Below are 27435 nucleotides of genomic sequence, written 5' to 3' on the forward strand. Positions count from 1 at the left end.
AGCGTGGAGGGCGTCCTGGGTGGGTGTGGACACTGTGTGGATGCTGTGTGTGGACGCTGTGTGGATGCTGTGTGTGATGTAGGACATCAACGTGGAGTGTGTCCTGGGTGACTGTGGACACTGTGTGCGGACTCTGTGTGTGGTATAAGATATCAGCATGGAGGTCGTCCTGAGCATGGGGTATGGAGAACTGTGAGTGTGGAAGTTGTCTGTGGAGCGTGATGTGAGTGTGGAGAGCTCAGAGTGCACGCAAAATTCGGGGCTGTGCTTGTGTGCCTGCGCGGGGTGAGGCTTGTCAGCGCGGGACAGGGCCGAATGCGCGCGCGTGCCCCGCCGCCTTTGCGCGCGCCCGGCGCCGCCCTGTCAGTCCCCGGGAGCGCGCGGGGCGGCCCCTCTGCGGCAGGCGGCGGGCGGGCGAGCAGAGAGCCGGAGAGGCGGGCGGTGGCGCGGCGAGGGGGACACGCAAAGGATGTCCTTCAAGGTGAGCGGCGCTGCCGGGGCCGGAGGACTCGGGCGGCTCCCCTGTGCGGGACGCAGCTGTCCTTCGCTCCAGTTCTGCGCACTTTCAGCTGGGGTCGGGTAAACCCGGCGGGGCGGCTGGGACTGTTGCCATGGTAACAGGCCACGGTAGCGAAGAAGACAGAGGAGGTCAGGGCTTCCTGCAGCATCCCCAACCAGGCCCTCCAGGTCCTCCCGCACCACCTCCTCCTCACAGCACTTTATCTGCAAGGCGGAAGTGCTTTTGATCGCCAGGCTTCTGCATCCAAAGGACTTTTTGTCCTTTTTAAAGAGTTCATTCATTAAAGTCGTTCCATTTAATCCCTACACTTGAGGGTGAAAGGGGGAGCAATTGATTTGCCCTGGCTTGAAGGTTAAAAAAAAAAAGTCAAATGGATTGGATATTTAAACTGTGCCTCTATTAGCCAATCTTCGGGATGGTCTCTTCTTCTTCTTCTTCTTCTTCTTCTTCTTCTTCTTCTTCTTCTTCTTCTTCTTCTTCTTCTTCTTCTTCTTCTTCTTCCTCTTCCTCCTCCTCCTCCTCCTCCTCCTCCTCCTCCTCCTCCTCCTCCTCCTCCTCCTTTTCTCTTCCTTCTTCCTCCTCCTTCCTTCCTTCTTTCTTCTTTTTGAGTCGATAAAGACAGAGAAGTTTTCGCAACTGTAAAGCTAATGGTCTTAAGACTGAAATGTGAGTACAGCAAACTCCAAAGGCCCGACTGCCCAATCTCTTTTGATAACTCATTTGGGCAGAGGAATGGCAGGACAAGATTTGCATGTCAGAAAGCCACTAGCTACCGCTGGAGATAAGCCAGGTAGGGGGACCATCAGAACGACACTATGGTTAGCTAGTGGTTTTGGAGGTAAGGGTGGATCTGGAAGGAGTTGGGTGGGTATGTGTTATATGATCAAAATGCATTTTATGAAATTCTTAAGAATTAATCAAAATATAACTTAAACTTTTTAAATTAAAAAATGGATTTGGGCTGGAGTGTAGGCAGGGAGAATGGAAGAAATTAGACAAATGACAAGATTTGTTTCAAGTGGCAGGATTTATTAACAGGTGTTATTCATGAGTAGGGCAAAAAGAGAAAGGTGAAATGTTTGGTTTGGAATAGCTTGAGCATGAATGGAAATCCACGCAAAAGTGCTAAGTTGACAGATGCCCAGGACAGACACCTAGACTGGAACTTAGTGCTAAGGAGACAGACACCCAGCTGCAACTTAGTGCTGAGGAGACAGACAGACATCCAGTTGGAACTTAGTGCTAAGGAGACAGACACCCAGCTGCAACTTAGTGCTGAGGAGACAGACACCCAGCTGCAACTTAGTGCTGAGGAGACAGACAGACATCCAGCTGGAACTTAGTGCTAAGGAGACAGACACCCAGCTGGAACTTAGCAGGTGGTGAGGAGATTTTGCAGTGAGCAGAAAGAATTACATGCTAACTGAACCCAAGAAGATCAAGATTTAAAATGAAGAACTGGGGACGTGGAAGTACTGGTAGAAATGATTTGCTCAGGCTGTGACTTCAGTGTTCAGGATGGGGGTCAAAGATGGGCAGAGTCCATCCATGGCTCACTGGCCAGGCGGTCTGGTTTCATCGAGTCTGTGGTTCACTGGCTAGCCCGTCTGGTTTTGTCTCAGATAATGAAATGGAAAGCAATAGAAGAAGACATCTGACATTGACCTTTGGCCTCTGACCACACACAAGAAGCACACCTGTGTGAAAGCACACCTTGTGTGTCTTGGGGTTCAAACTCAGATCATCTAACTTGCCAGCAGACATGTACCACACATACATACAAGTTCAAAAAAAAAGATGTAGAATGAACAGAATTAGAGAAGCCCAGTGAGAGAACTGAGAGAGAACAGCCAGAGATGGATAATAAAATAATAAAATAAAAACAAAACAGAAACATGGGCTACCACTCAAGCCAAGGATAGCTCATCTTTCAGTAAAAATGAAGAGGGCCTTAGTGTTAAATACCACAGGGAAATTGAGCTCAGATGGAAAAGACCACCGAGTTTCATAACAAAGCAGCCACTGGGGCTTGCCAAAGGCAGTTTCTAAAAGGGTTACATTCAGGAGCCAGATTACAGTAGCAAGAAAAGAGATTCTGCAAGCGGTGTTTTTGTTTTTGTTGTTGTTATGTTTTGGCTTAGGCCTTGGCTGCAGCTGGGATCCAGAGCTGACAAAGGTTTATTGCTTTATGATGGTAGAAACTTGAGCAGCCTTAAAGGATGATAAGATGCACGGATGGTCAATAAGGAGATGCTCCACCTCCTTTACTGTCAGGGACGTGCAGGTCCAAACCACATGAGATACTACTTCACCCCCACTTGGCTGACTAATTAGTAAGACAGTGAAAATGTGCCGGCAAAGAAGTGCAGAACTGGGAACCCCGTGCATCACCAGGAGGATTTATACTTTATCTTTCCATTGCTTGTTTGTATGTATGTATATGTGTGTTCGTTTTGGGGGGCAGGGTGTGAGTGCACATGAGTGCTGGTGTACATGGAAGCCTGAGATCAATGTCAAAAATATATTCACTTGCACGTCCATCCTATCCCACGAGCTAGTCTCGCAGCTGGCTTGCGCAGGGATCACGTCCCTGAGGCTGTAGTCATGAATGGTCTCCTCACACTCGCAGAAGAAGCACTTTAACCTCCAAGCCATCTTCCCAGCACAGGTGTGATTTCAAAAGTCTTGTCTGTCTTCAAAAACCTTAAAACATAGAATTACATGGTCCAGTGAATGCACTCCTAGATATGTGCCTGCCAGAAATAAAAATATGTTCATACAAACATGTATGCCCATTCATAGCAATGGTGTTTAAAATAGGCAAGAAACGGAACCACTCCAAATGTCCATCAGCTAAAGATACAGTTTGTATTGTAAGTTACAGACTGGGAGAATTAAATGGCAGACACTTTTTTTCTGAAATCGCGGTGCTGGTGCTGGGGCACTTGTGTCTAGTGAAGCTCTTTTCCTGGTTTGCAGCTTGTCACTTGCTATCTGGTTCCTTGAAGGATGGGGAAAAAAAACTTCATGTCTCTTCTCTTTTTATGTTTTAACATTTATTGGTTTTTGTGTTAGGGACACATGCATGCCCGTGGTGTTTGTGAAAAGGTCAGAGAACAGCATGCAGCTGGATTTCTCTCCTTCTACCTTGTGGGATCAAGCTCAAGTCATTGGACTTAGTGGCATCTCCTCCTGTTGAGCCATCTAGTATAACATGATGTTTCTGTCCTGCCTGGTTTCACAGCCGCCAGTCCCAAAGAAACACACAAAGGCTTATATTAATTATAAACTGTTTGGCCTATTAGCTCAGGCTCATTATTAACTAGCTCTTAACCCATAATTCTGGTCTATGTTCAGCCACATGGCTTAACACCTTTTCTCAGTAAGGCATTCTCATCTTGCTTCCCCTGCATCTGTCTGATGACTGCATCTCTGTCTTTTCTCTTCCCAGAATTCTCCTAGTCTGGTCACCTCACCTATACTTCCTGCCTGGCTACTGGCTAATCAGTGTTTTATTAAACTAATATGAGTGACAAATCTTTACAGTGTACAAGAAGATTATCCCACAGCAATCTAGCTGGCCTTCTTTCTGTTGATAAAATAAATCCTCCCTTAAGTTGTCTCTGTCAGGTATTTGGTTGCAGTGATACAAAATGTAACTATATAATACAATTATTCAAACAAATGCAACAGACCCTTGATACATGCTGCAATGTAGGAACCTTGGACACAGGGTAAGTGAAAGGAGCCACGTATACTGTGCTTCCTCTTAAATGTAATGTCTAGAATAGGAGACTCCTAAGAGACAGAAAGTAGATTAGTGGTTGTAAGGGCTAGGAGAGGGAAGGAATATTAATATGTAAATGGGTATCAATGTTTCTTTGTGGGGAGTTATGGAACGTTCTGGAATGGATAGTAGTGATGGTTATATAACCAAAACATATAAAATTGCATTTTTGAGAGGATTATATAGTATGTGAATTGTGTTTCGACACAATATAAATGTGTTGAAACACAATTCACAAAAGTGGCAGTTGGGAGTGTCTTGAGTGCTTGGGAGTAGAAGGGACGATTGCAACCACACAATCTTTGCAGGAGGTAGAAGTGAAGTAACCGCACAGTGGGCTTCCACTAGCTAGAGCAATGAGCTAGAAAGTGGAGGTGACCTCCCCTTGGGGATTAAAGGAAAAGAGAGGAAGTTGATCCTCAACTGAGACTTGGGTAAGTGGAAAGGAAGCTTCTGGGCTGAGGTAATAGCTCAGTTGGTAAAGCGCTTATCTTGCAAACATGAGGACCTGAGTTCTGTCCCCCAGCCACGTATGTAGCACATGCTTATAGTCCCAGATAGTCCCAGCACTGAGGAGGCAGGGACAGGTAGAGCCCTGAGGTTTGAGGGCTTGGAGTCTCGCCAGCACCTGAGGAATGTCCTCTGATCTCTGTATACATTTGCATACACATAAACACAGATGGACAGACAGACACACACACACACAGAGACAGACAGACAACACAGACACACAGACACACACACACACACACACACACACACACACGCACACACACACACACACTGCCTGGTTACCAGCCAGTTTTCAGTGAATAAGAAAGTATGGTTAGATGGCAGCTGCTAGGTGAGGTGGGATAGAAGGTTATAAACTGGGATGACCAGGTGCATGAGCTGGCTCCATTCCCTATGAAGGGATACCTTGCTCAGCCTTGATGCAGGGGGGGAGCTTGGTCCTGCCTCAACTTGATCTGCCAGACTTTGTTGACTCCCCAAGGGAGGCCTTACCCCCTCTAAGGAGTGGGGGAAGATGGGAGTGAGAGAAGGGGAGGGAGGGGGAACTGGGGTAGGTATGTAAAAAAAGAATGTTTTTAATAAAGTGGGATGGAGACCCTTCTCTAGCATCTAGCCCTGATGGAGACCAATACAGAAAACCAGGTTGTGTTTATGTATTTAGGAATATATATACACATATATGTCATATATATTTCAAATATATATGTGTATATTTGACACATATGTGTATATATCATGAATTAATGAAAAAAGAGGCCATAAATTTGAAAAAGAGCAAGGAGGGATATGGGGAAGGGTTTGGAGTGAGGAAATTATTTAATTATGTTATAATCTCAGAAAAGAAAAAATTTTTGTTTGTTTTTGAGATGAGGTTTCTCTGTGTTGCCCTGACTGGACTGGAGCTCACTCTGTAGACCAGGCTAACCTTGAACTCACAGAGTTCCACCCGCCTCTGCCACCTGAGTGCTGGGATTAAAGGTGCGCACTACCACCACTTGTCAGAAATCATTTTTAAAGACCATTTTAAAGTGACTAGTTTGAGTCTTGAAGGAGCAGAGTCTGTGCATCTGACTGGAAGGGTGGGGGTCTAGAATCCAGATGGGTGTATCCTGTGCTGCAGTGTGAGAAGACCCGGCCTCTACCAGGAAGGGGAACTGGAACTGAGGAGGTTGGAGCAGATAGAGAAAAGAGAATTGTGTGGTAGGTAAAGAAGAAAAGTGGATTTAGCAGGGAGAAGTGGAGTGGAGATCAGGGAAAGGACCAGCGTTTCAGGCCAGTCATGACTTGTGTTGGCAATGCTCCTCATCCACCTCCCGTCAGACCAAGGGTACTGAAACACACTCCGCAGCCACAATAATTGTAGAGGCTTTATTGTAAATTTCTAGGAGATTTTCATGACATGCATCTTCTAAACTATTTATTTAGCCATGAGTAACTTATCTTTCAACTATGCTCTTTTTCTATGGTTGTTAGCTGTACTCAGTGACTGTGGTGGAAACAACCAGGCCTGCACATTATTTTCGCATGGGATCAATATTATAGCAAATTCAGCAGTTAATAAAATTGACAAAACAATGCGTTCTTTAATAATTTCATTGCACGTTTATTAACTTTAACTTGGAGCCAGGGGTTCAACTTTTTATTTTCAGCCCAAGTGTTTGGGTCTTCAAACCCCATGAAAAAAAAGTCAGCGTTGCTGCTGCATCCATGCGAGAGTCTGCTAGGCATTATCCATCAGCTCATGCCTTTCGTGTCGAGTTGGAATCAGTGCATGTGGGCAGTGTGAATCTGAACCACATGGACCCCTCCAAAGCTCCCTGTTATGGCTTCATTCTGCTGTTAGCTGTGACTTCACTTCACACCCGGGCTAGCACAGGGCAATCAGGCTTCCTACCAGAGCTCCAGCCCAGCCCTGCCAGCACCCGCTTCCCTCAGTTGGCACCTACCAACTTCCCCCAGATATAACCTTCCTAATTGGTAGTTCCTAATCTGTTCTGGCCAAGGAAATAGGCTTATGTACAGTGTGTGCTATCTAGTTTACTGGCAGCCATATAAGGGCTGGAGTCATCTGGGATGAGGAACCTCAGCTGAGAAAATGCCTCCACCAGACTGGCCTGTGGGGCATTTTCTTAACTGATTATTGTTGTGGGAAGTCCAGCCCACTGTGAGTGTAGTACCCCTGGGCAAGTGGTCCTTGGCAATATAAGGAAGCAGATGGAGCAAGCTAGTAAGCCGCCCTCCTCCATGGCTGCTGTTCAGTTCCTGCTCCAACTCCTCTTAGCAGTGACTGTTAGCTGGAAGTAAAAGATTAAGTTTCCTCCCCAAGTTGATTTTGGTCGTGATGTTTTATCACAGCATTAGAAAGCAAACTGTGACATAGGGTAAGACTGAGAGTTTTGTTGGAGTTGTTGGCAGGTGTGTGCGTGCGCATGTGCGCGCGCATGCATGCATGCAAGGCCCGTAGACTTCAGTGCACTTGGCTTTTGACTTTAACTGCTATTCCAACGCTATTCCAACCACTCAAGTCTTGGTCTTCAAGGACTGAAGTTGCTAAGAAAGAGCCTTTCTCAGTTGTGGATGTGGGAAGTTCATGATCAGAGAAAACCACTACCAGCTAATAGAAGTTTCTGGGACTTTTGCCAGGAAGATGAAGTCTCTCACTACTGAGCTTGGTGGTCGTAGCTGAAACCTGCTCTGCCAAGCTAGACAAGTGCAGGGGCCCATGAGCTTTGTCCAAGTCCTCAGACATAAATTACCTCATAGTGAGCTCCAGTTCACCACTCACTGGAAATCACTTGGAGAAGCCACAGGAAAATAAATGAACAAATCTGAGTTTGTTTTAACCTGGCCTATAATTCACTCATTTAAAGTAGCACCTTTTTAGTTCCTTTATTATTTACAGAGATTGATAGTGTATGTGTAGTGTGGTGGGAAGTCCAGGAGGAAGGGGGAGGTGAGAGGACGGGGAGAGACAGAGAGCATCGCCTCCTTAAAGCCTGAAGGACTCACCCAGCCCCCGCCACAACTTTTGCGGTTCTGTACATAATGTGTGCAGGGGAGATTTGGAAGTTACCATGGGTTGTGATTCCTGTAGACTCCCCACTGAAAGGAAAGTTGGGGAAACTTTCTGTCTTGGCAGGAGAGGAGATTGGAAGGGAGGGTGGGAAGGTCATTGGAGGTCCCTGCAGCCTTATTCCTTGCTGTCTACTAAAGAGTTCGTGGGCAGCAGAACAGTGTGGTGGTTCACAAAAGGAGCAGCCTGGAGCAGCAGCCTGCCTGGTGCCAGTGCCTGACTTGCCATTTCTCTCTCATCTTGTCTGAGATAGCATGTAACAGTACCTAGCTGAGTCTGAGATAGCCTGTAACAGTACCTAGCTGAGTCTGAGATGGCATGTAACAGTACCTAGCTGAGTCTGAGATAGCATGTAACAGTACCTAGCTGAGTCTGAGATGGCATGTAACAGTACCTAGCTGAGTCTGAGATAGCATGTAACACTACTAGCCTGAGTATGAGATAGCATGTAACAGCTCCTAGCTGAGTGTGAGATAGCATGTAACAGTACTAGCTGAGTGTGAGATAGCATGTAACAGCTCCTAGCTGAGTGTGAGATAGCATGTAACAGTACTAGCTGAGTGTGAGATAGCATGTAACAGCTCCTAGCTGAGTGTGAGATAGCATGTAACAGCACCTAGCTGAGGACTGAATGACGTCTAAGCAGACATGCCATGTGGCATGGAGTGTGAACTCCATAAGGTTAGCTCAAGATGCCCGGCCTCCACTCAGTGGAGGCATATGCCCATTTCTTTGCTAGACATTTCTATCTAGGTGCCCCCATATGCAGCAGAACTTAGCATGTTCAGAGTTGATCTCGTTGTGATGGTGCACACCTCTCATCCCAGCACTTGGGAGGCAAAGGCAGGCGGATCTCTGTGAGTTCACGGCCAGCCTGGTCTACAGAGTTCCAGGACAGCCAGTTACTCCTGTCCCCGTTCCTACAGTGGTCTGTGGCTCCAGCATCTACATCGCTTGCCTCCTATGCACCAGTGTCATGTTCCATGACAGTCACTGGGACTTTTCTCGTGTGCAAAACTGATGTTTCTCACCTTCAAACACCTCCTCGGCTCCCCAGGATAAAGTCTGAGTTCATGGATCTGCTCTGACCTGAATTGCTGGTCCCCTGACCCCCATAATCCCATTCCTTTTTGCTCCCTCATGGCCTCTACATTGCACTTTTGAGGGTGATGCTGGGGTAGGCTTCAGGCAACAGTGACCATTGTCTGCTTCCTGTTCTCACCATTAGCAGCCACACTCCTCCGCTGATCTTCAGAACTCAGGCCTGTTGATGTGGGTTATCCTGTGAGGCTATAAAGCCTTTGTAGGCAGAGATCAAAGCTAACCTGTATTCCTAACCCATGACCCTGTCCCTAACACATGCTAGGGACCATGTATACGTATTGCTTGGGCAAATACATCAAACTCTGCTTATGCATTTGTAGATAGGACTTCTCAGTCAGATAAAGTGCATGCTTGTGTGTTGTCTCGTCTACTCCTCCAACACAGAACGGAGGTGCTGTTATCCCTCCCATCTTACTGGGGTCAGGAGGACATAAGGAACTCACTTAAGATAAAAAGAGGTGCAGATTTGAACCCGACTCTCTCTTACCCCAGATCAACCGTTCTGTCCGACCTTCCTCCACCTCTCAGAAAGCCAAAGCCTGGAGGGAGAATGAAATAGTTACCGTTTTTTACTAAAGTCGTTGCCTATCACCTTAAAAACTCATCTGTCCAGCCCAACCAGAGAGGAACTTCCAAAATCTTCCTAAGGAAAGAGGCCCTGGCTCCAAAGCTTGTTCTGACAGTAGACACTTGTTGTCTGCAGATGTTTTTCCAGGTGTTTAAAGTTCAACTGAAACAGCAAAGTTAGCGTTTGTGGTGGCGCATGCCTTTAATCCCAGCCCTCATGAGGCAGAAGCAGGCAGAGCTCTGTGAGTTTGAGGCCAGCCTGTTCTACAGAGCTACTTGGAGGACAGCCACGACTACACAGAGAAACCCTATCTCAAAAAATCAAAAGCAAAAAGAAAGGAAGGAAAGGAAAGGAAAGGAAAGGAAAGGAAAGGAAAGGAAAGGAAAGGAAAGGAAAGGAAAGGAAAGGAAAGGAAAGGAAGAACAAGCAAAGTCACTGAATCAAATGTTATCCCACCCCTGCCTTAGTTACGGGTTGAGTTGCTGTGAAGAGGCACCGTGACCACAGCAACGTTCATAAAGTAAAACATTTAGTTGGGTGGCTCATAGTTTCAGAGGCTCCATTATCATCATGGCAGGACATGGTGGCATGCAGGCAGACATGGCGCTGGAGAAGAAGCTGAGAGTTAATACATCTTGATCCACAGGCAACCGGGAAGTGAACTGTCTCACCGGGTGTAGCTTGAGCATAGGAGATCTCAAAGCCTGCCTCTACTGTGACACACTTCCTCCAACAAGGCCACATCTCCTAACAGTGCCACTCCCTTTGGGGTATTTTCTTTCACACTATCACACCCCATCCCACCCCACTCTATTCTCATTTGAGGAAAAGCCTGCAGAGCTACTCCATGCTAACACTGAAGCAGCCCCTCAGCTCATTCTCCTAGACTTCATCCTGGCCTCATGCTATCTCTATTAGAAGGCAATATCTCATGATCTATTATTCACGCCAATCCCCCTTGCCATGGCTTCACTGGGGCACTAGTAACTAGCAAGTTAGACAAGCCCTGGGCAGATGTGGGAGGCTCTAGTGTGAGCACCTTGGACACAGGTTTGCTTGAAAACTCAAGAGAGTCAAGTTTATACCTTCAGGGAAATAAATGGTTGCCCTGGATATGTCATGCCAGGAACCTATTCAACCATGTTTGGGGCCTGTTTCTCACTCTGCAGCCTGCCTCCCTCGAGTTTGCACAGCAACACTACTGAGCTCTGCTAAAGGGCTTCGGAAACGAACCGCTTGCACCAGCGAGCGTTCTCATCATCCCGAACACTGCACACCCACTGTCCCTGGCTCTCCTGAGTAGCTGAGGTTAATGCCACTGTCACTTTAACTCAGGGAAGCACTGTATTTAGTACAATTTGGTCCTCATGCCTTTATTCAAGACCCGTTCCCCTCAAGAAGTTACCACAGGAATTTACAAACCTTTCATGTTCTGTTTTTGTATACATACATGCTTATGACAGTTCTTAAACTAGACACAGTAAAGATTAATGGCAAAATTAATAAGGTAGAACAATTATAACGAGATACTGTAATATAATCCCCATGTCACCACTTTGGTCTTTGGGGCTGTGGCCAAGTAACGTAAGAGTTACCTCGACACAAGCACAGTGGGTATCGTCCCCGAGGTGGCTAAGTGACCGGAGGGTGCATGGCACACACAGTGTGAATCCATTGTGCATGGGAGGAAGTCCATCCCGGGCAGGAAAGAGAGTGCAAGGTTTCGTCACACTACTCAAAACAGTACTCACTTTAACACTCACATGTTGCTCATTTCTGACTCCCAGAGTTGACTGTGGGAGCTATAGCTGCATCCACAGCCAAGAGAGGCTGCCACGTGATTGCCATCCTCCACTCTATAATAGATGTCCGAGAAATGGTCTTAGAGGGCCCATGAGGGGAACAGAACATGTGTGTACAAACTAAGATACCTGGTGTCGCCGGTCAGAATAATCCTAGGAGACCACCATGGTATATACAGCTTGTCGTGGACTAAAATGTTATTGGGCATGCGACTGGATTTAAAAGACATTTGAAAATAGGCCTCTCAGTCAGAGAGATGATAATGTGAATACCGTAAAATGTCTTGAGAGTAGCAGCATCCTGTGATAGTACTAATATTAGGAATTTAAGTTTCCCTCTAACTTTCATAAAGGAAAGCATCTGGAGAAATGAGCATTTATCACCATAAATGTTGGTGTTGCATGTGTTTACCCCACACTGAACACAGAGGACAAACCAAAGAAACAGTTCTTCCGTTCTTCCAAGTCTGGCGTGGTGAGTCAGTGAGCTGTTGGGGTTACTGACAAGACCATGAGTGACTGACAAGCCTACCCCAGCATGGGTGACGACCCCAGAAAGCTGCCTCCCGCTTGGCGCTCCTGGCACAAGTGGCATGGGCTCCGCTGGCTAGAGAGCTTTCTCTGGTCAGCAATTGTTATCGCTTATTCCCTCGGGGAGGAAGCCATGTGAATCTTGTAGGTTTTAGGGGCTTCCTGAGCCCTTCAAATTTTGTTTTTACTTCTTGAGACTTCTGAGTTTCCTTCCAAGAAGGAGTGTTTCAGTTCAGAAAAGAAAAATAGAACCCAATTTTTAGGCAATAAGTCTACCTTCCGCAGCCTTTTTCTTTCCTCCCCTCTATTTCTCTGTCTCTGTCTCTCTCCCTCCCTCCCTCTCTCTGCCTCTCTCTACCTCCCTCCCTCTCTTCCTCCCCCGCCCATAAACTTCAGAGCAAATATTTTGATCTATATCTAAAGCAAAAGGTAACAATGATTCCCAGGACCAAGGCATTTTTGTGTGGCAGTCTGGACCTCAGAACTCTCCCATCCCCAGCAATTCTTCTTCTCAAGGATTCTTCTCTACAAATCCACCCCAGTTTGTCTTAACACAGGAAGTTAAACCGGCTTGTTTCTACCCTACCTTTTAGAGGCTTTATTTCCAGTCCCTCTTCTTCCACATGTATGGCCCAACTTTAATTTAGCCACTTCAAAATGCCCCAGCAATGGAGTGAGGGGGAACACAAAACAGCATTCTTTGCCCAAAGTCCCTAGTTCTCACCCAAAACTTATGGCAAGTTCCAGGTGAAGAAAAACTTTTGGGTGAAGGGGAAGTGAGTTGCCTATCCCAATAGCTGGAATCGGGTCAACAATGTTGGAGAAACAGAAAAGGTACCACTGAACTCCTTTCAAGGGTCAGGAGAGAGAGAAATTCTGCTTCACTTGCAAGGAAGGGGTTACACAGCATGCTTCAGAGAGGAAATGGCGTCTGGGCAGAACCTTGTCCTTCTAAGATGGGGAAAATCCATTTCAAGTTAAAAGGAAACTGTGAACAAAGACCCAACAGAGGCAGGAAGTCAAGGCTTTGATGGGAGGTGAGGCACTGGCTGTGGTCCCTGGGAGCCCTGCTCTGGGGACAGCCTGGGGCCAGAGGCTGTAAATGAAACACTGGAATTCTACGTGCTGGAGGGTGTTCTCGCAGTGGTCACACCTCATTGGGAAACTCTCCCTTTGTGTTGTCTGTGTGCACAGAAGCAGCCATGAACGCGGGCCTTAAGACCCTGTTTGTTTCCACTCTTGCAGAAGGAAACCCCGCTTGCCAACGCTGCATTCTGGGCAGCGAGGAGGGGAAACCTGGCCCTGCTGAAGCTGCTGTTAAACAGTGGTCGTGTGGATGTGGACTGCAGAGACAGTGTACGGAAGGACGTGGTATCTGCATGCCAGAGCACGCCTGTGCACGCATGCATGTGCTTCCTTCACATGCTCATACTTGCTCTTGTCTTTGCTTGCTTTATTCTTTCCCAAGAATCCCAAGGTGCAGTGGTGTGCCCAGAAACATGCTGAGCAAGTCAGAAAGCAGTGGTTGCCCACACAGAAAAGAAGGTCTCCAGCATAGGTGGGAAGGAGACTGGCAAGTTCCAAGAATAAAGGGCTGTTTAGTAAACAACTATTAGAAAGGAGGGCAGGCAGGCGGGAGGGAGGGAGGGAGGGAGGGAGGGGGTGGAGAGGGAGGGAGGGTAATCTAGAGCACGCGTGGGCTGCCGTGATTGCTGTGATTTTCATACATGGATGCAAAGCCCGAGAAACTGAAGCCTCCATGGCTCCCGTCCTTTCCCTTTGGAAAAATGAGAGCTCCTGCCACTGGCGGGTCCCCTTCCAGCCAGAAGCCATCAATTTTCTGTTAGCAAGACTTCTCCACATCCTCGGGCACAAGGAGTACCTCAGATAAGGAGATGGTTTTGTGGTTTAAAACAAAATGTTTCCAAAGGAGCCTTATGTCTTCCTTGAGCCGGGCTCTGCGATTTTCAACTTGGATGCACAAATTTGCCAAGTGAAAACCCCCAGCAGCCCCAGGAAGAAATGGCAAGATTATCCCTAGTGTGTTCACTGGGTCACTAGGAACATCCTGATCCATTCTGTACCGTTTTCTGGATGGTTCTGGGCCTGGAATCTGAGTCATAAGAAATGCCCCAGCATGAAAGCATCTTCTAGAAGCAGAAGGGGAGGAGAGTTGGGGGGGCCAGAGGGCGCCCGTTCAGCCTGGCACTGGTGCTCACACTGGTGGAGGAGCCATCACGTTACCTTTGTACCTCCAAGCCTGGCCAGTCACAGCGCCTGCTGTCACTCAGTCCCAGAACTACACAGCCAGACCCCTTCTTTATGTATAGTCTCCTGTTAAATCTCCCCTCTGATTGCCCCAGTCTCAATATGCCATTTGCTCTTTGTCAGAACCCAGGCTTAAAGGGGACCCTGGGGACCTGGGAACTGCCATCCTGGTCTTCCTTGGGTCTCAATGGACAAGTTCCTGCCCCATACTGACCATCACGAAGGGGTAGGAATCAGATGCCACCTGTGACCTTTGTCTCTGACCGTTTTGGTGCCTACTCCCCCTTTTTTTCCTTAAGTCATCCCTCTTCACACACTGTGACATCCTCCGAGTTCCGGCTTTTGAAGGTCACTCTGCTGGACCTCACAGACCCTTTCCTAGTACCCTGAGTTACCTGCGCTACCACCCTTCCCACAGGGCTTATGCATGTATCTATCTGTCCAGCAGCTGTTTTGACAAGATTTTTGCTCCCACGAATAGACTAATAAATAAGTATGCTTATCCATTGCTCCTCTGGAGGGATGGCTCAGCAGGTGGGCGTGCTGGCCACCAGCCTGGTGGACTGGGTTGGCGTCAGGAGCTCATAGACAGGCGGAAGGAGAGAAAGGACTCCACTGAGCTGTCATCTGACCTCCCCAGGTGTGCTGGAGTGTGCACCCCTCCCCCAACACGTGCACATCAGACAGATGCAGTAATAATAGAAGAAATAACATTTAAAAATAAATTTAGTAGTTACTTACCAGGAGCTTTCCAGAAATCTTAGGAGGTGTCTGCTTCACACATCTAAATGACGGTGGTCTCAGGCATCTCGCTGTTCCTGAGGGCGGTCAGAGGTATGGAGGGACAAGGAGATGTGTAGACACAGTGCAGGACTTCGCTTCCCTTGGAATGTCCTCGCTGGACGTCTGCCTCTTGCGCGTGGCACCGTGGAATCTGGATTCTAGGACTGTCACTGATTGTGGTGACTGATCTCTAGGCTGCCACTTCCCACTTACACCACCCAAGAAACCGGCAGGGAACTTTAGGATGCAGAGTGCCCCGAGGGGGCTTTCTGGGGAATTGTTCTCAATCCAAGCAGCATTTTCAGACTTTTTCAAAGATGTAGAGAACAAATATTGAGTCTCTAGACCACATACTGCATGTCCAAAGCTTTGATTTGCTGACACTGTTCACCTGGGTTTCCTGGGTTTTTGTTTTAATTTTCTGAAACAGAGTCTCAGTGCACAGCCAAAGCTACCCTGATACTTGTTGGACTCGCTGGCTGGCTCCATCTCTTGGCCCCATCTCTTACTTCATTGAAACAGGTTTATACTGCCATGCCTGGGGTCCTAACCTAATCCCATTTTATACTGCCATGCCTGGGGGTCCTAAACCCATCTTTGCTAATTTTTTTTGCTTTGTTCATCTATTTAATAATATTGATGTGAATTACAAGATTCTTGCAATTTTTTTAGATATATCAATGTATGTATTTCACTGTTTTTTGTTTTGAGTCTTACTACTTTTATATACATTTATATATGCTTTGTTCAAAACCAGTTTGTTTTAAAATATATTTTTAACTTCAATCAATAAAATGAAATGCTCTTAATATTCTGGGAATCAAACATCTGTCAAGCTAAGGATTTTAAATGAAAGGGAAGTTACTGTGTGTTTACTAGGGTACTTCTTATGCTCTCTCTAGTGAATTAATTGATCATAGTATAGAACTGAAATGTAATCAATCTATAAAGGTATTTCTATTTATTTTATTCATCTTTTCTTTCAAATGGATTAGCCTAAGTATTTTTTTCCTTTCTCTTTTATAGATTAACTTTTTTTAAGGCTATTTCCCCTTTTAAAAATTTTCTATAAAGTGCATGCATGTATATCCGTGTGCATTTATGTCGTCACATGAATGCATTCTTAACCCCTGCACCTCTCCAGCCTCTGGAAGCATGGCCCTTCTGCACTGGCAGTATGCCTTCTTAACCCCTGCGCTTGATACTTTCTTCTGCTTCTTCATTTTGAAAGCAGTGTGATTTGTGAGATATATATATATATATATAGATATATCCTTACATCTCATGTAGAAGGATGTATTTAAAGTGTGTTTAAACAACTTGTCTTTAAACCAAGAGTCCGCTTGAGGTGCTGTAATAAATTACCTGAGCCTGGGTAGTTTATAAACAACAGAAATTATTGTTTACAGTCATGTTGGCTGGGAAATCAAGACCCAGGTGCCAGCAGATTTGGTGTCTGCTAAGAGTCCTGTCTATAGAACAAGGCAGGAGCCCCTCCCCCCAGGTGAGCACTAATCCACTTGGGGGCAAGTCCCTCCTGTCTTAATCACTTCCTAAAAGGCCTGCCTCTTAAAGCCACAGCAATGGGAATTAGATTTCATCATGAATTTTGGAGAACACATTCATTCCACAGCACCAAGAATTTGCCTATTTCTCATCTAAATGAAAGTTGTCCACATTCAGGAAGAAGTTAGGGATAGAAAGATTGTCACTCCAGTCAGGATGACTCCAGGGGAAGGAGTTCAACAGTAAATAAATGGAGAAGCCAGAATTAAAAGACATCATCCATGAAATGGGTCTAACAGCTATCTACAGAACATTCTGCTCAGGCCCCAAAGAATATACATTCTACTCAGCAGCTCATGGAAGTTTCTCGAAACAGACCACATTCTGAGATACAAAAACACTCTTAACAACTCAGAAAAAATGAACTAACCCCATGAATACTCTGACCACACAATGCAATAAAAGTTAAAGTCAGCAGCTAAAGACTCTCTCATAACTACAGGAACTCATGGAAAATAAACAATACATTGCTGAACGAGTCAAAGAAGAAATCAAAAGACGTTTTTAATTAAAATAAAATGTGGTTGACTCTTAAGAAGCCCATGTCCATAGTTGATAACATGGACATCTTTTTCTTGAGATTCTCTCTTTTTCCCTTAATTTAATGACTAAATATGGGTTAAAACTTTTTCTAAATAAACTCCCACTTCTTCAAAAAAAATAAATAAAACAGAAAAATTTTTTAGACGCAGACTTGTTATGTAGTCCAAGAGGGAGAGAGAGAGAGAGGACAATTTAGACAATTTAAACGACTAATTAGTTCAAATACTGTCCTCTGGACAATGACATACATGGTCACAGATCTCATGAACTCACTGCATCTTTTTTCACCTGCACATGCCTGCACATGCCTGCACACACCTGCACAAGAACAAACCATCAGTCAACATTGTAGCAGATGGCACTGATTGAATTCACCTTTACAGAGAGGAGACAGGAGAGGACATGGAGGTATGAAAGGAAAGGGGAAATGTTGGGCGTGGAAATGATCAACTTACAAGAACAATAAAACCCTTCCAAATCCAGAAAAGCAGCTGGTAACATTCAACTCACTTTTGAATTAATAGCAGTGTTTTGAATTAGGAGTCATTCCGTGAGGGTCATAAAATGAGAATATTGTATCATTGTATGCTTAAAATGGCATCTAGATGTTTCACTTGTACAGTTTCTGAGAGAGATGGATGTAAGGGAATTTGTAACAGTGGGAATTTATCAGTTTTCTTTTCCCGTGCAGTCGGCATCACATTACTTGAGCCGTTCATCTCATGTGCCCTGTCTGGGGAAGCTAACATCTCTGTAGTCTCCTCCAGGCTCCTCTCTACCGTAAGAGCATAACGTTCATCTCTTTCCCTCCATGCAGCATGGCACCACACTCCTCATGGTCGCCTCCTACGCTGGCCACATAGACTGCGTGAGGGAGCTGGTTCTGCAGGGCGCGGACATCAACCTCCAGAGAGAGGTAAGTCAGGTTGTACATGTGAATAAAAATGCCCAGGATAAGAGGTCTGTGGTCTTTAAGGCAATAAACTGCTTAAGAGGATAAAAGTTGCCATTGCTTTGCTCCACACCGAAGCCCATGCAGAGTTTATTCTGCCTAAAATAAACTCTGGGAATGAAGCAGCTTCAGGAGTATTCATTCGTCCGTGCCGTCATAATAGAATAACTGGTGCTGGGTATTTTATTATAAAAATAGAGGGCTATCTAGTTCACAGTTTTCAGGACTGAAAATCTCAGATTAGGAGTTGCGTCTGTTTGGCAGCTGTGAGGTCTTCCTTGGCTGCCTCACAACGTGACACAGTTACAAAGAGGAGAAAGAAATGACCACAAGCCAAAGACACCGAGCACAAAGTACGCTTGGTTTTTAACAACCCATGTTTGTGAGAACTAGCCCCTCTAGGAGATCACACCAATCCTTACTCTACTGACACTCACTGTAGTTCTACCCACAATGACCTCACCCTGTTGCCTACATCCACTTCCTCCATACCACCACATGGACACTCAGCTCCTAGCTCTGAGTCTTTGGACGACATATCCAAACCATGTGTGGTCCCTACCAGCATAGTTATAAAAAGGTTTTGATGAAAAAACTTGGGCAGAATCAAAAAACTTGCGTCTGAAATAAAGTTTAGAGAGTACCCAGGATTCTTTCTGGTGTTTGTTTTTATTAAGAGAAAATATTTCTTTTTCAGCAATTTTTGATACATTAACTAAAATGATGATTGTAGCAGCTGAGGTAATTTTTATGTATAAAATCTGTCATGTAGTTGGGTACAATAATCCCTAGCTGATAGGATCTAGATTCCATTCTGAAAGGTGAATTAAGTCTTCAGTATACAAGCTTTCCTCCTGAAGCCCAGGACAGTCAAACATTTTTGTCTCAGACCTGAATCAGTACTTCTTCCTCTCTTGGGATGAGATACTGTGGAATTTATAGGAATTTCCCAGATATTACTGTATTTTTTTGTCTGCAGCCTATTTATCATGAAACGTGGTCCTCACAAAACAAGACTTACAGATCTCTTTTCCACCTGGCACTGGTATTAAGTAAGCGCTCCAAAAGGGTCATATGGGGGGACGGTGAAGTACAATGTGGGCGCGTTGATCAAGGTTGGGGGCGTGGTCTCACCAGAGGCTCCCTGTGGCCCAACCTAGAGCAACAGCAAGATGGAGGCAGCATTTTAACATGCTTTGGAGGTCGGGTCTGAGGAGGCCTCATATATTTCCAAGCTGATGCAGGACCTGGTTAGACAAAGCCTTAGGGAGATGTGTAAATTTGGCCTCTACGTTCACACAGACCCAGGCATGAAATGGACATCCAGGGACAGTTCCTAGACATAGTGGACCCTTGACTTTCTTCCTTTGGCCTGATTCCACAATCTGCCTTACCTCCGGCAGGCCGTCACCTACCGCTAAATCTTAGAGGCCTAGTCTGTGGACTGGACGAACAGCCGTTGACCCACAGCCCTTGCGAGACTAGTCTACAGAGAGAAGCAGTGTAGACACTGCCGTCAGTTTGGCCCGTCTTCTCACACAGGTTCTCCTGGGCAATCTTCACAGCACTAGGTCCTTGTTTCACACCGCTCTTCACATCGGCTGCTGAAATAAAATTTTTCTCTGGGATAAAGATGTTTAAGCTCATTTAGAGATGTATTTTAAAATTACCCACATCTTTTTCTCTTTCTGATTTATAGTCCTTGTTTAAAACACAAACGGATTTTCTCTAATAAAAACAATGCAGTCCAGAGCTGCTTATTCAAAAATTCAGTCCCAAAGGGCAGATACACTGTGTCCAAAAACCTCTTGAGAACAACTGAGAAGGGCAGAGCAAAGAGAAACCATGGGCTTCTAGCTGGTGTGTGGCTTTGTGGTTTTATGTTTATTCATTCATTTGGTCACAATGACTCAACTAAACTAGCAGATGGAAACCTTCGTGCCCCGAGGACAATAGCTCTTGAGGACTGGACTGGAGCGCATTCAGTCCAGAGATAAATTGTGTCCCAGATGAGGATGCTGTGGGCATTTCCAGCAGTTGTGCTAAGCTCCTGAGCCCATGCCAGCCTCGAGCAATATAAGTACTAACCTAGAGGAAGACTCCATCAGGGAACTTTGGAATATACTTTTGCAGCAGGCTTAAACCATGCCCCACTGTTAAGCCATTTGCAGCATCAGAATGTTTCCTTAGACTTTCCATAACCTTGCTTTCCTAGAACTACAGTGCTTGCTAGACCAACTGGAGATCAATGGTCCTGAGGGCAGACACTGTAGCGATCCAGCATGGATCCGGAAGTCGGTCTGGAGTCCTGGGCTTCAGAAGGAAAGCTTGTATACTGAAGACTTTATACAAAAAAATTACCTCAAGCTGATATGATCATCATTTTAGTTAATGTATCAAAAAATTATTGAAAAATAAATATTTTCTCTTATTAAAAAAACACCAGAAAGAATCATGGGTACTCTCTAAACTTTATTTCAGAAGCAAATTTTTTGATTCTGCCCAAGTTTTTCATCAAAACTTCTTTATAACTATGCTGGAACTTAGCACTCTTCACTGTCAGAGAGCAATGCAAGGATGCTGCAGGTTCAGGTCTGTGGGAAACCTCAGGGCAAGCAGAAGGGCTCTGGGAAAGGTCAGGTCGTCTTTCCTCTTGGGGCATAACTGGAGGTAGGGTATTACCTGCAAAGCTGTTAGATGCTGTGACCCAGTGTCCTGCCCCCTTCAAAGTGGATAGCAGAGTGACCAGTGCAGTCCACAGGACCTGGGGTGCTCCCTTAGCCCTCAGGCCTGCTTGGAATCAGTACCTCCCATCCAGGTGAGCTGTGGGAAGAGGGCTTTTCTCGGAGCCTGGGGAAGTGCGTCGGTTTCACCAAAAACCCACTGTAAAGGTGATGGGCATCTTCTCTTTTCTTCTTCTTTTTTATTTTATTTTATTTTATTTCTTTGCGATTCCTTCTCTGTGTGCAGTGCGATTGCATTCACTGCCGTTGCCCCCTTATTCCCTCTCATTCCCACTGTGACCCCTCTTCCCAGATATCCCCATGATGAGCAACTTCATAGAAATGATATGCATTGGCCACGGCTGTGCTATCAAGAATTTGTTCGTGTGACACTATGATTTGGGTACCAGTCTTTGACTAGGCTTCGAAGGAAACATGCTAAAATACCATGTCTGAGTCGGCTGAAGATGTGAAGTTAGACTGCTAGTGGTGAATATGTCCAGTTTTGAAAAATGTTTTGTCCATTTCTGCTCTGACCTCCAGCTAGAGGATTTGTAAGTAAATTGTTTAGATTCCTTCCCCCTGCCGCCCTTTTCTTTCTTTTCTTCTTTGCATTGATTGTTTGTTACTCTGAATTACTAAATTCTGGAACCACAATTCTGCCACCAGAATTCTTCCATATTTTAATTCATTCTGTTTTCCCCAAAGACTGTACCAAGAATATCTGTTGCCTGTAGCCATTACAACAGATCACCGTGACCTGGATGGTTTAAGACAACAGAAATTAATTATCTAATAGATCTGGAGGCCAGAGATCTAAATTCGGAGTGTAGGTTGGGCCTCATTCCCTCTTTAGGCACAACCAAGCCATGGCCTCTAGGCCATAAGCACCCTGAATAATTATGAGTGGGGCTCACCACAAAACCATGAACTTCCTAGAAATGTTAGGAGACTTTGGTGAATTATTTGCAGCTCATTTACACAGTCCCCAAGCAGGGTCTTAGGAGATGACAGTGTTGGGCTACAGTGTCAAGGCTGGGCACGCTTGCTAGAGGTCTCTGCTGCCTCTAGAGCTGGTGTTACCCTGTCCCCTGGCTGTGGCTGCAGTACCCCAGTCATCAAATGTGTGGTCTTTCTCCTGACACATATCCCTCTTCATCAATCTTATTTATTATCCTTACCATAGTAAATATACACAAAACTGACCATCTTAAAATATGCAGCTATGGTACTGTGGATACATTCTCAGTGCTGTGTAACCACGGCTGCATCTTCTCTGAAACTCTTTCCAAGTGGCTGTGCCCACTAGACAATAACCCCTCCTCCTCCCTCCCGTAGCTGCTAGCAACCATCTCCTTACTTTCTGTCTGCATGAGTTTGTGTTCTTCAGACACCATAGCAGAATATAACAGTGTTTGTCCTTGTGGAACAGGCTTCCTCCATGTAACAAATCTTTACCTTCATCCATGTTGTGGTCTCCGTCATCATCCCCATCCTTGTCGGCAATGCCATGTCACTCCCGTTTGCCCTCAGATGGACGTTTCCACTGCTCCCATGTTTTAGCTCTTGCAAACAAGATTTTCTTCTCACTCTTTCTGGGCTTGTTGCTTTCTTTTGTTTGAGCTTAGTTTGAGTTTTTGAGATAGGGTACACTATGAGGCCCAGGCTGTCCTCAAACTTTCGATCTTGTTGCCTCAGCCTGCTGATGGCTGGGAATATAGGCCCGTGCTACTGTGGCACAGTTCACAGAGTTTAGCAAGGAGTTTGGTTCTGTTTTGCACTAAAAAGGACACTCATCACTGTCCAGGTGATGCAGAATGAGTGCTGTAAGGGAAGTTTCTGTCCCGCAGCCACTCTCCAATAAACACACTGAGACTCATATTAATTACAAATGCTCGGCCAATAGCTCTGGCTTTTGCTAAATAGCTCTTACATTTTAAGTTAACCCATATTCCTCATTTATGCTCTGCCACATGGCAGTGCCTTTATTAGCACGGCACGTTCATCCTGCTCCCTTTGCATCTGGTGACTCCTGACTCCACCCTTCTCCTTCCCAGCATTATCCTGTTTAGCTATTGGCCAGTCAGCTTCTTTATTAAACCAACCACAGTGACCGATCTTCACCCAAAAGGATTCCTCCACAGCGGAGTGCCTCCTCTCCAGATCCTCAATTTCATCCTTCATGATATAGAGCAATGGTATGTCCTGGAATCGGGACACAGTCTGATCCTCTGGGGAGGACCATCCTCTCGTACAAGAATAAAGTCTTCCTCTCATTTGATTTCTCTCATCAAGAACTAGCAACAGAGGCTAGAGATGTGACTCAGTGATAACTAGAGCACTGACTGCCCTTCCAGAGGACCCAGGTTCAATTCCCAGCACCCACATGGTAGCTAACAACTGTAACTCCAGTTTCAGAGGCTCTTATGCACTATGCTGGCGTTTGTGGGCATTACACACACACACACACACACAGTGCACTAACACATGTGCAGACAAAACATATTTAAAAAGATAAAATTTTTAAAAAGGAAGAAAATCACAACAAATAGGAAGTGTCTGTGCAAAGATACTACTCTCTGTTTTATTTGCAAATTAATTTTGTTAATGTCTCTTTAAAGCCGTCCCCTCTCTCCCAGTCAGGTACAACTGCCCTGTTCTTTGCTGCCCAGCAAGGCCACAACGACGTCGTGAGATTTCTCTTCGGATTTGGAGCATCCACTGAATGTAGGACCAAAGTAAGAAAGTGGAGATCTTGATTTTTTTACACCATTTTAAGACCTTCTGTAGCCACGCATTCATTTTCTCCTAATCTGTGGTACAAATATGTGCTTCTCTTGCTGGAAGATTCTGAAGCCGAAGGAAGTGGGTTTCGTGGGGTTACAAGTGGTTCAGGGTTGGCCAGTCTCTGGAATTCCTTCTAAGTTTTACTCTTGGAAAATTTCATGGGGAATTACTTTAGCTCTTTCTTGCATCATTGATTTTCTGTTCAGGGACACTAAATTATAGCCATGTGTCTCTCTAACAGCCCTATTTCTGTGTTTATTCTATTTTTATATTAGTTCCAATAGGAGTTATTGGAAGTATGACCTGGTCCTAGTGAGCCAGGCACTGTGGCATGCATCTACACTTTCAGCCCTGAGGGTGAGGGGCAAGAGAGACATGAGAACCCCAAAGGCAAGCAGTGTAGAGATGATATGCTCCAAGTTCAGTAACAGACACTGTCTCAAAAACATAACTGCAATTGAGGAAGATATCATGATGTCAACCTCTGGCCTCCACATGCACCCACATGGGCACGCCTGTGCACATACATGCACATAAGCTCATATGCCAGCTCACACACACATGTTACAAGTGAGTTTGGTCCTCTGTCAGAGCCACTGTATTTTACTGTTCTCCTACCTCATCAGGCAGAGAGAAGCAGAAAGTTGAGCTTCAAAGGCGCAATAGTCATTGCTGCTATCAAGCAATGTATGTTCCCTCTCTTGTCACCAGCCCCAGCTTTCTGCCCCTCTCCCCTCCATCTCCCACCCTTTAAGGCTGGTTCAGCCCTGATCCTTAACAGACAGTCCCCCGCCCCTCCAGGCCTTCTCTAGCTACTTCCATGCACCAGGATGGCCCTTGAACTATGAACACAAGACCTCTATAGCAGACATTTTACAGGTAAGGCCACCTGCGCCTGACTACCACAGCCATCCCCCACATGACTAGTTAAAAGGTTACCCAAGACCTTATAAATCAGACCTTCTGAGGGTAGAATTTGCTTTAGATAAAATTAAAAAAAAACCCTGTGCCCAAATTTAGAAACTTCACTATCATATTTATAATTACTATTTTACTTAAGTCACATGTATTGAATTACTCCTAATTAGCCTAAGTTTCCACAACACAGCTCACAGAGACAAACATCACTCCGAGGTGGAAAGCTGCTGACTTACCAGAGGCACCCGAGGAAAGCCATTAATGGCTCCCTGACCACAGACGACTGAGTCAATGGTGTGATGTGGTTGGCATAAGTGCTTGGTCTAATTCCAGCCGCAGAGATAAAAGCGGAGTTGACGGAACAAAGGGATGCCCCACTCTGATCACACGTGATTACAGCACTCTGCTTAGTCTCAGCACCCGTGCTTTAGAGAGACCCGGACAAACTGGCACATGTTCATGGGAAATACTAAGTACGACAGTGAGAAGCACGTGGACCATGGTGTCATCATCTGCGGCCCATCTTGTCCCATGAAAACTATGACTGTAGGCAGTTAAACATCTTAAACTCACTGGCTTAAAACCAAATAGCACCACAAAGAGAAGCCAACGCTTGCCCTTTGGGCCCTTTGGGCCTCTGGGCAAAAGCTATGGAAGGCTTTTCTGGTGACTCTGAGATGGCTTGGCAGCACCTGGACGTGGGCTGCACCTCCTCATTTGGTACAGGATATTTCATATTGATAATAACTTGGTGAGGTAACTGCATTGTGTCCCTGGCAGGTTACACAAGTGCACATTTGTGCACGTCCTCAAGATGAAATCTTTCATGATTGTAAAGAAAATGTGAGCCAGGTGGTAGTGGTGCACACCTTTAATCCCAGCACTCAGGAGGCAGAGGCAGGCGGATCTCTGTGAGTTCGAGGCTAGTCTGATCTACCACGCAAGTTCCAAGACAGACAGGACTGTCACACAGAGAAACCTGTTGTGAAAAACAAACAAAAATGAAAACAAACAAAAGACAGGGAGGGAGGGAGGGAGGGAGGGAGGGAGGGAGGGAGGGAGGGAGGGAGGAAGGGAGGAAGGGAGGAAGGGAGGAAGGGAGGAAGGGAGGAAGGGAGGAAGGGAGGAAGGGAGGAAGGGAGGAAAGGAGGGGAGGAAGGAAAGGAAGGAAGGAAGGAAGAAAGAAAGAAAGAAAGAAAGAAAGAAAGAAAGAAAGAAAGAAAGAAAGAAAGAAAAGGCGAGCGACAGAAGAGACGACTACATATTACAGAGCACCTGGTGCTCTTCCAGAGGACCAGAGTTCAGAGTCCAGCACCCATGCTGGGTAGCTCACAGTCTTCTGCAACTCCAGTTCCAGGGGACCCAACATCTCTTCTGACCACTGTGGACACTCCAGGCACCCCACATACACATGCCATACACTCAGACACACAGGCATACACATACAAACAAATAAAAATAAAATAAGTCTTTAAAAATAAAGATAAGGTAAAAGAGATAACAGAAGGAAGATGTGTTCATTATCTCCGGGAATATTCTCTTCCAACTCTATGTGAAGAGTATGCTTGGTAAAATGCAATACAGTGTGCTTTCCTTCCATAGGATGGCGGCACTGCCCTGTTGGCTGCCAGTCAGTATGGGCACATGCCAGTGGTGGAGACCTTGCTGAAACACGGAGCCAACATCCATGACCAACTTTATGTGAGTGTCACCCACTGACCACATCTAACATCAATCTAATCCCAATGTCAGGAATGCCAACTTCAAGTGCCCGGTTAGAGCACAGTGGGGTTTTCTCTCTTTTTGAAGATTTATAATTATGTGTGCAGGTGCGTGTGTGTGTGTGTGTGTGTGTGTGTGTGTGTGTGTGTGTGAGAGAGAGAGAGAGAGAGAGAGAGAGAGAGAGAGAGAGAGAGAGAGAGAGAGAGAGAGAGAGAGAGAGATATGAATGCCAGTGCCCACAGAGGCCAGAGGTGTCAGGTCTGCTGGAGCTGGGTTTACAGGCAGTTGTGAGCCACCAGATATGGGTGCTGGGAATTGAACTCAGATCCTCAGCAGGAGCAGCCAGTGCTCTTAACCACTGAGCCATCTCGCCAGCCCTGCACAGTAGGATTTCCATCTGAGACATCAAGGGAAATGGCCTGACGAGATGAGCTTTGCCTGTCATGGAAACCATGACCCTCCTAAATCTCTTGGACGCCTGGCACACATCGCTAGTGCAGTCAGCTGTCCCCCTCAGACACGTGTTTACTCGAGCCGTGACGAGCCATGTGGTCCAGCAGATGTGCAGAAAGGCTTCGCGAAGAGAAACGAGAAGTGAGCCTTGGAGATGCGTGCACAAGGTAGGACCGTGAAGGGCATTTGCTGCCACTGGGAGTCTCTTTCCAGCTAATTGGCAATTAGTACACAGCCCAGGGGCCTTTTTAATTGTCACTGTAATTCCATAGGCTCCCTGACAAAGGTTATTATCCTGGTTTTGTAGGAAAAATAAAATATGGAAAGATGAGCTGACTTGACAGAGTCTGGGGTGGGGGCAGGGGAGAGTCCTGCTTCCAATTATACGGGAACTGTGTTTTAGGCCATTCCTCAAGTACACTGTGAGCCAAAGGCGCCAGGTTTGCATAGCCAGGTAATGTGTGGGTGTGCAGGTTTCCATTTGGATGGCCTTTCCAGAGCTTCCCTCGTTAACTGACAAATCACAGGCCTCTTTGAAGCTCACAGCAACTAGCCTTACCCTCTGGCACTTCAGAGTTTATAAGGTTTGGGGCCTGAGATCCTTGCTAACTCTCTAACAAGTGCTTCTCCATCTGGCTGCCCATTAGACACACCTGTTGTGTGGTCCAAACCACAGTTCCCAGGTCTCCCCTCAGACCAGCAGAGCCAGGCTCTATGGGCACAGCTGCAGCCTGAGGAAGTTCTGGCGCGTGTTTGAGTCTGAACGCCACAGTCAGAGATGGAGAGATGGCTCAGTGCTTTGCTGTGCAGGCTGGAGAACCT

General features: G+C 45.9%; 1 protein-coding gene across 2 annotated transcripts in view; it reads left to right on the forward strand.

Annotated features, from left to right (window-relative positions):
- Nucleotides 1-393: 393 nt before the first annotated feature.
- Nucleotides 394-27435, forward strand: part of Ankrd29 (ankyrin repeat domain 29) — a 51912-nt gene continuing 24870 nt past the window's right edge. For both annotated transcript variants that reach the window (XM_075969277.1, XM_075969278.1), the window contains exons 1-5: nucleotides 394-481; nucleotides 13144-13254; nucleotides 17876-17974; nucleotides 23373-23471; nucleotides 26041-26139. In XM_075969277.1, the coding sequence (XP_075825392.1) occupies nucleotides 470-481; nucleotides 13144-13254; nucleotides 17876-17974; nucleotides 23373-23471; nucleotides 26041-26139 (420 nt within the window). In that variant the 5' untranslated portion in view covers nucleotides 394-469. The remainder of the gene's footprint in view (nucleotides 482-13143; nucleotides 13255-17875; nucleotides 17975-23372; nucleotides 23472-26040; nucleotides 26140-27435) is intronic.

Source organism: Microtus pennsylvanicus, chromosome 4 (assembly GCF_037038515.1).
Source record: "Microtus pennsylvanicus isolate mMicPen1 chromosome 4, mMicPen1.hap1, whole genome shotgun sequence".
In the NCBI taxonomy this organism is placed as follows: Eukaryota; Metazoa; Chordata; class Mammalia; order Rodentia; family Cricetidae; genus Microtus; species Microtus pennsylvanicus.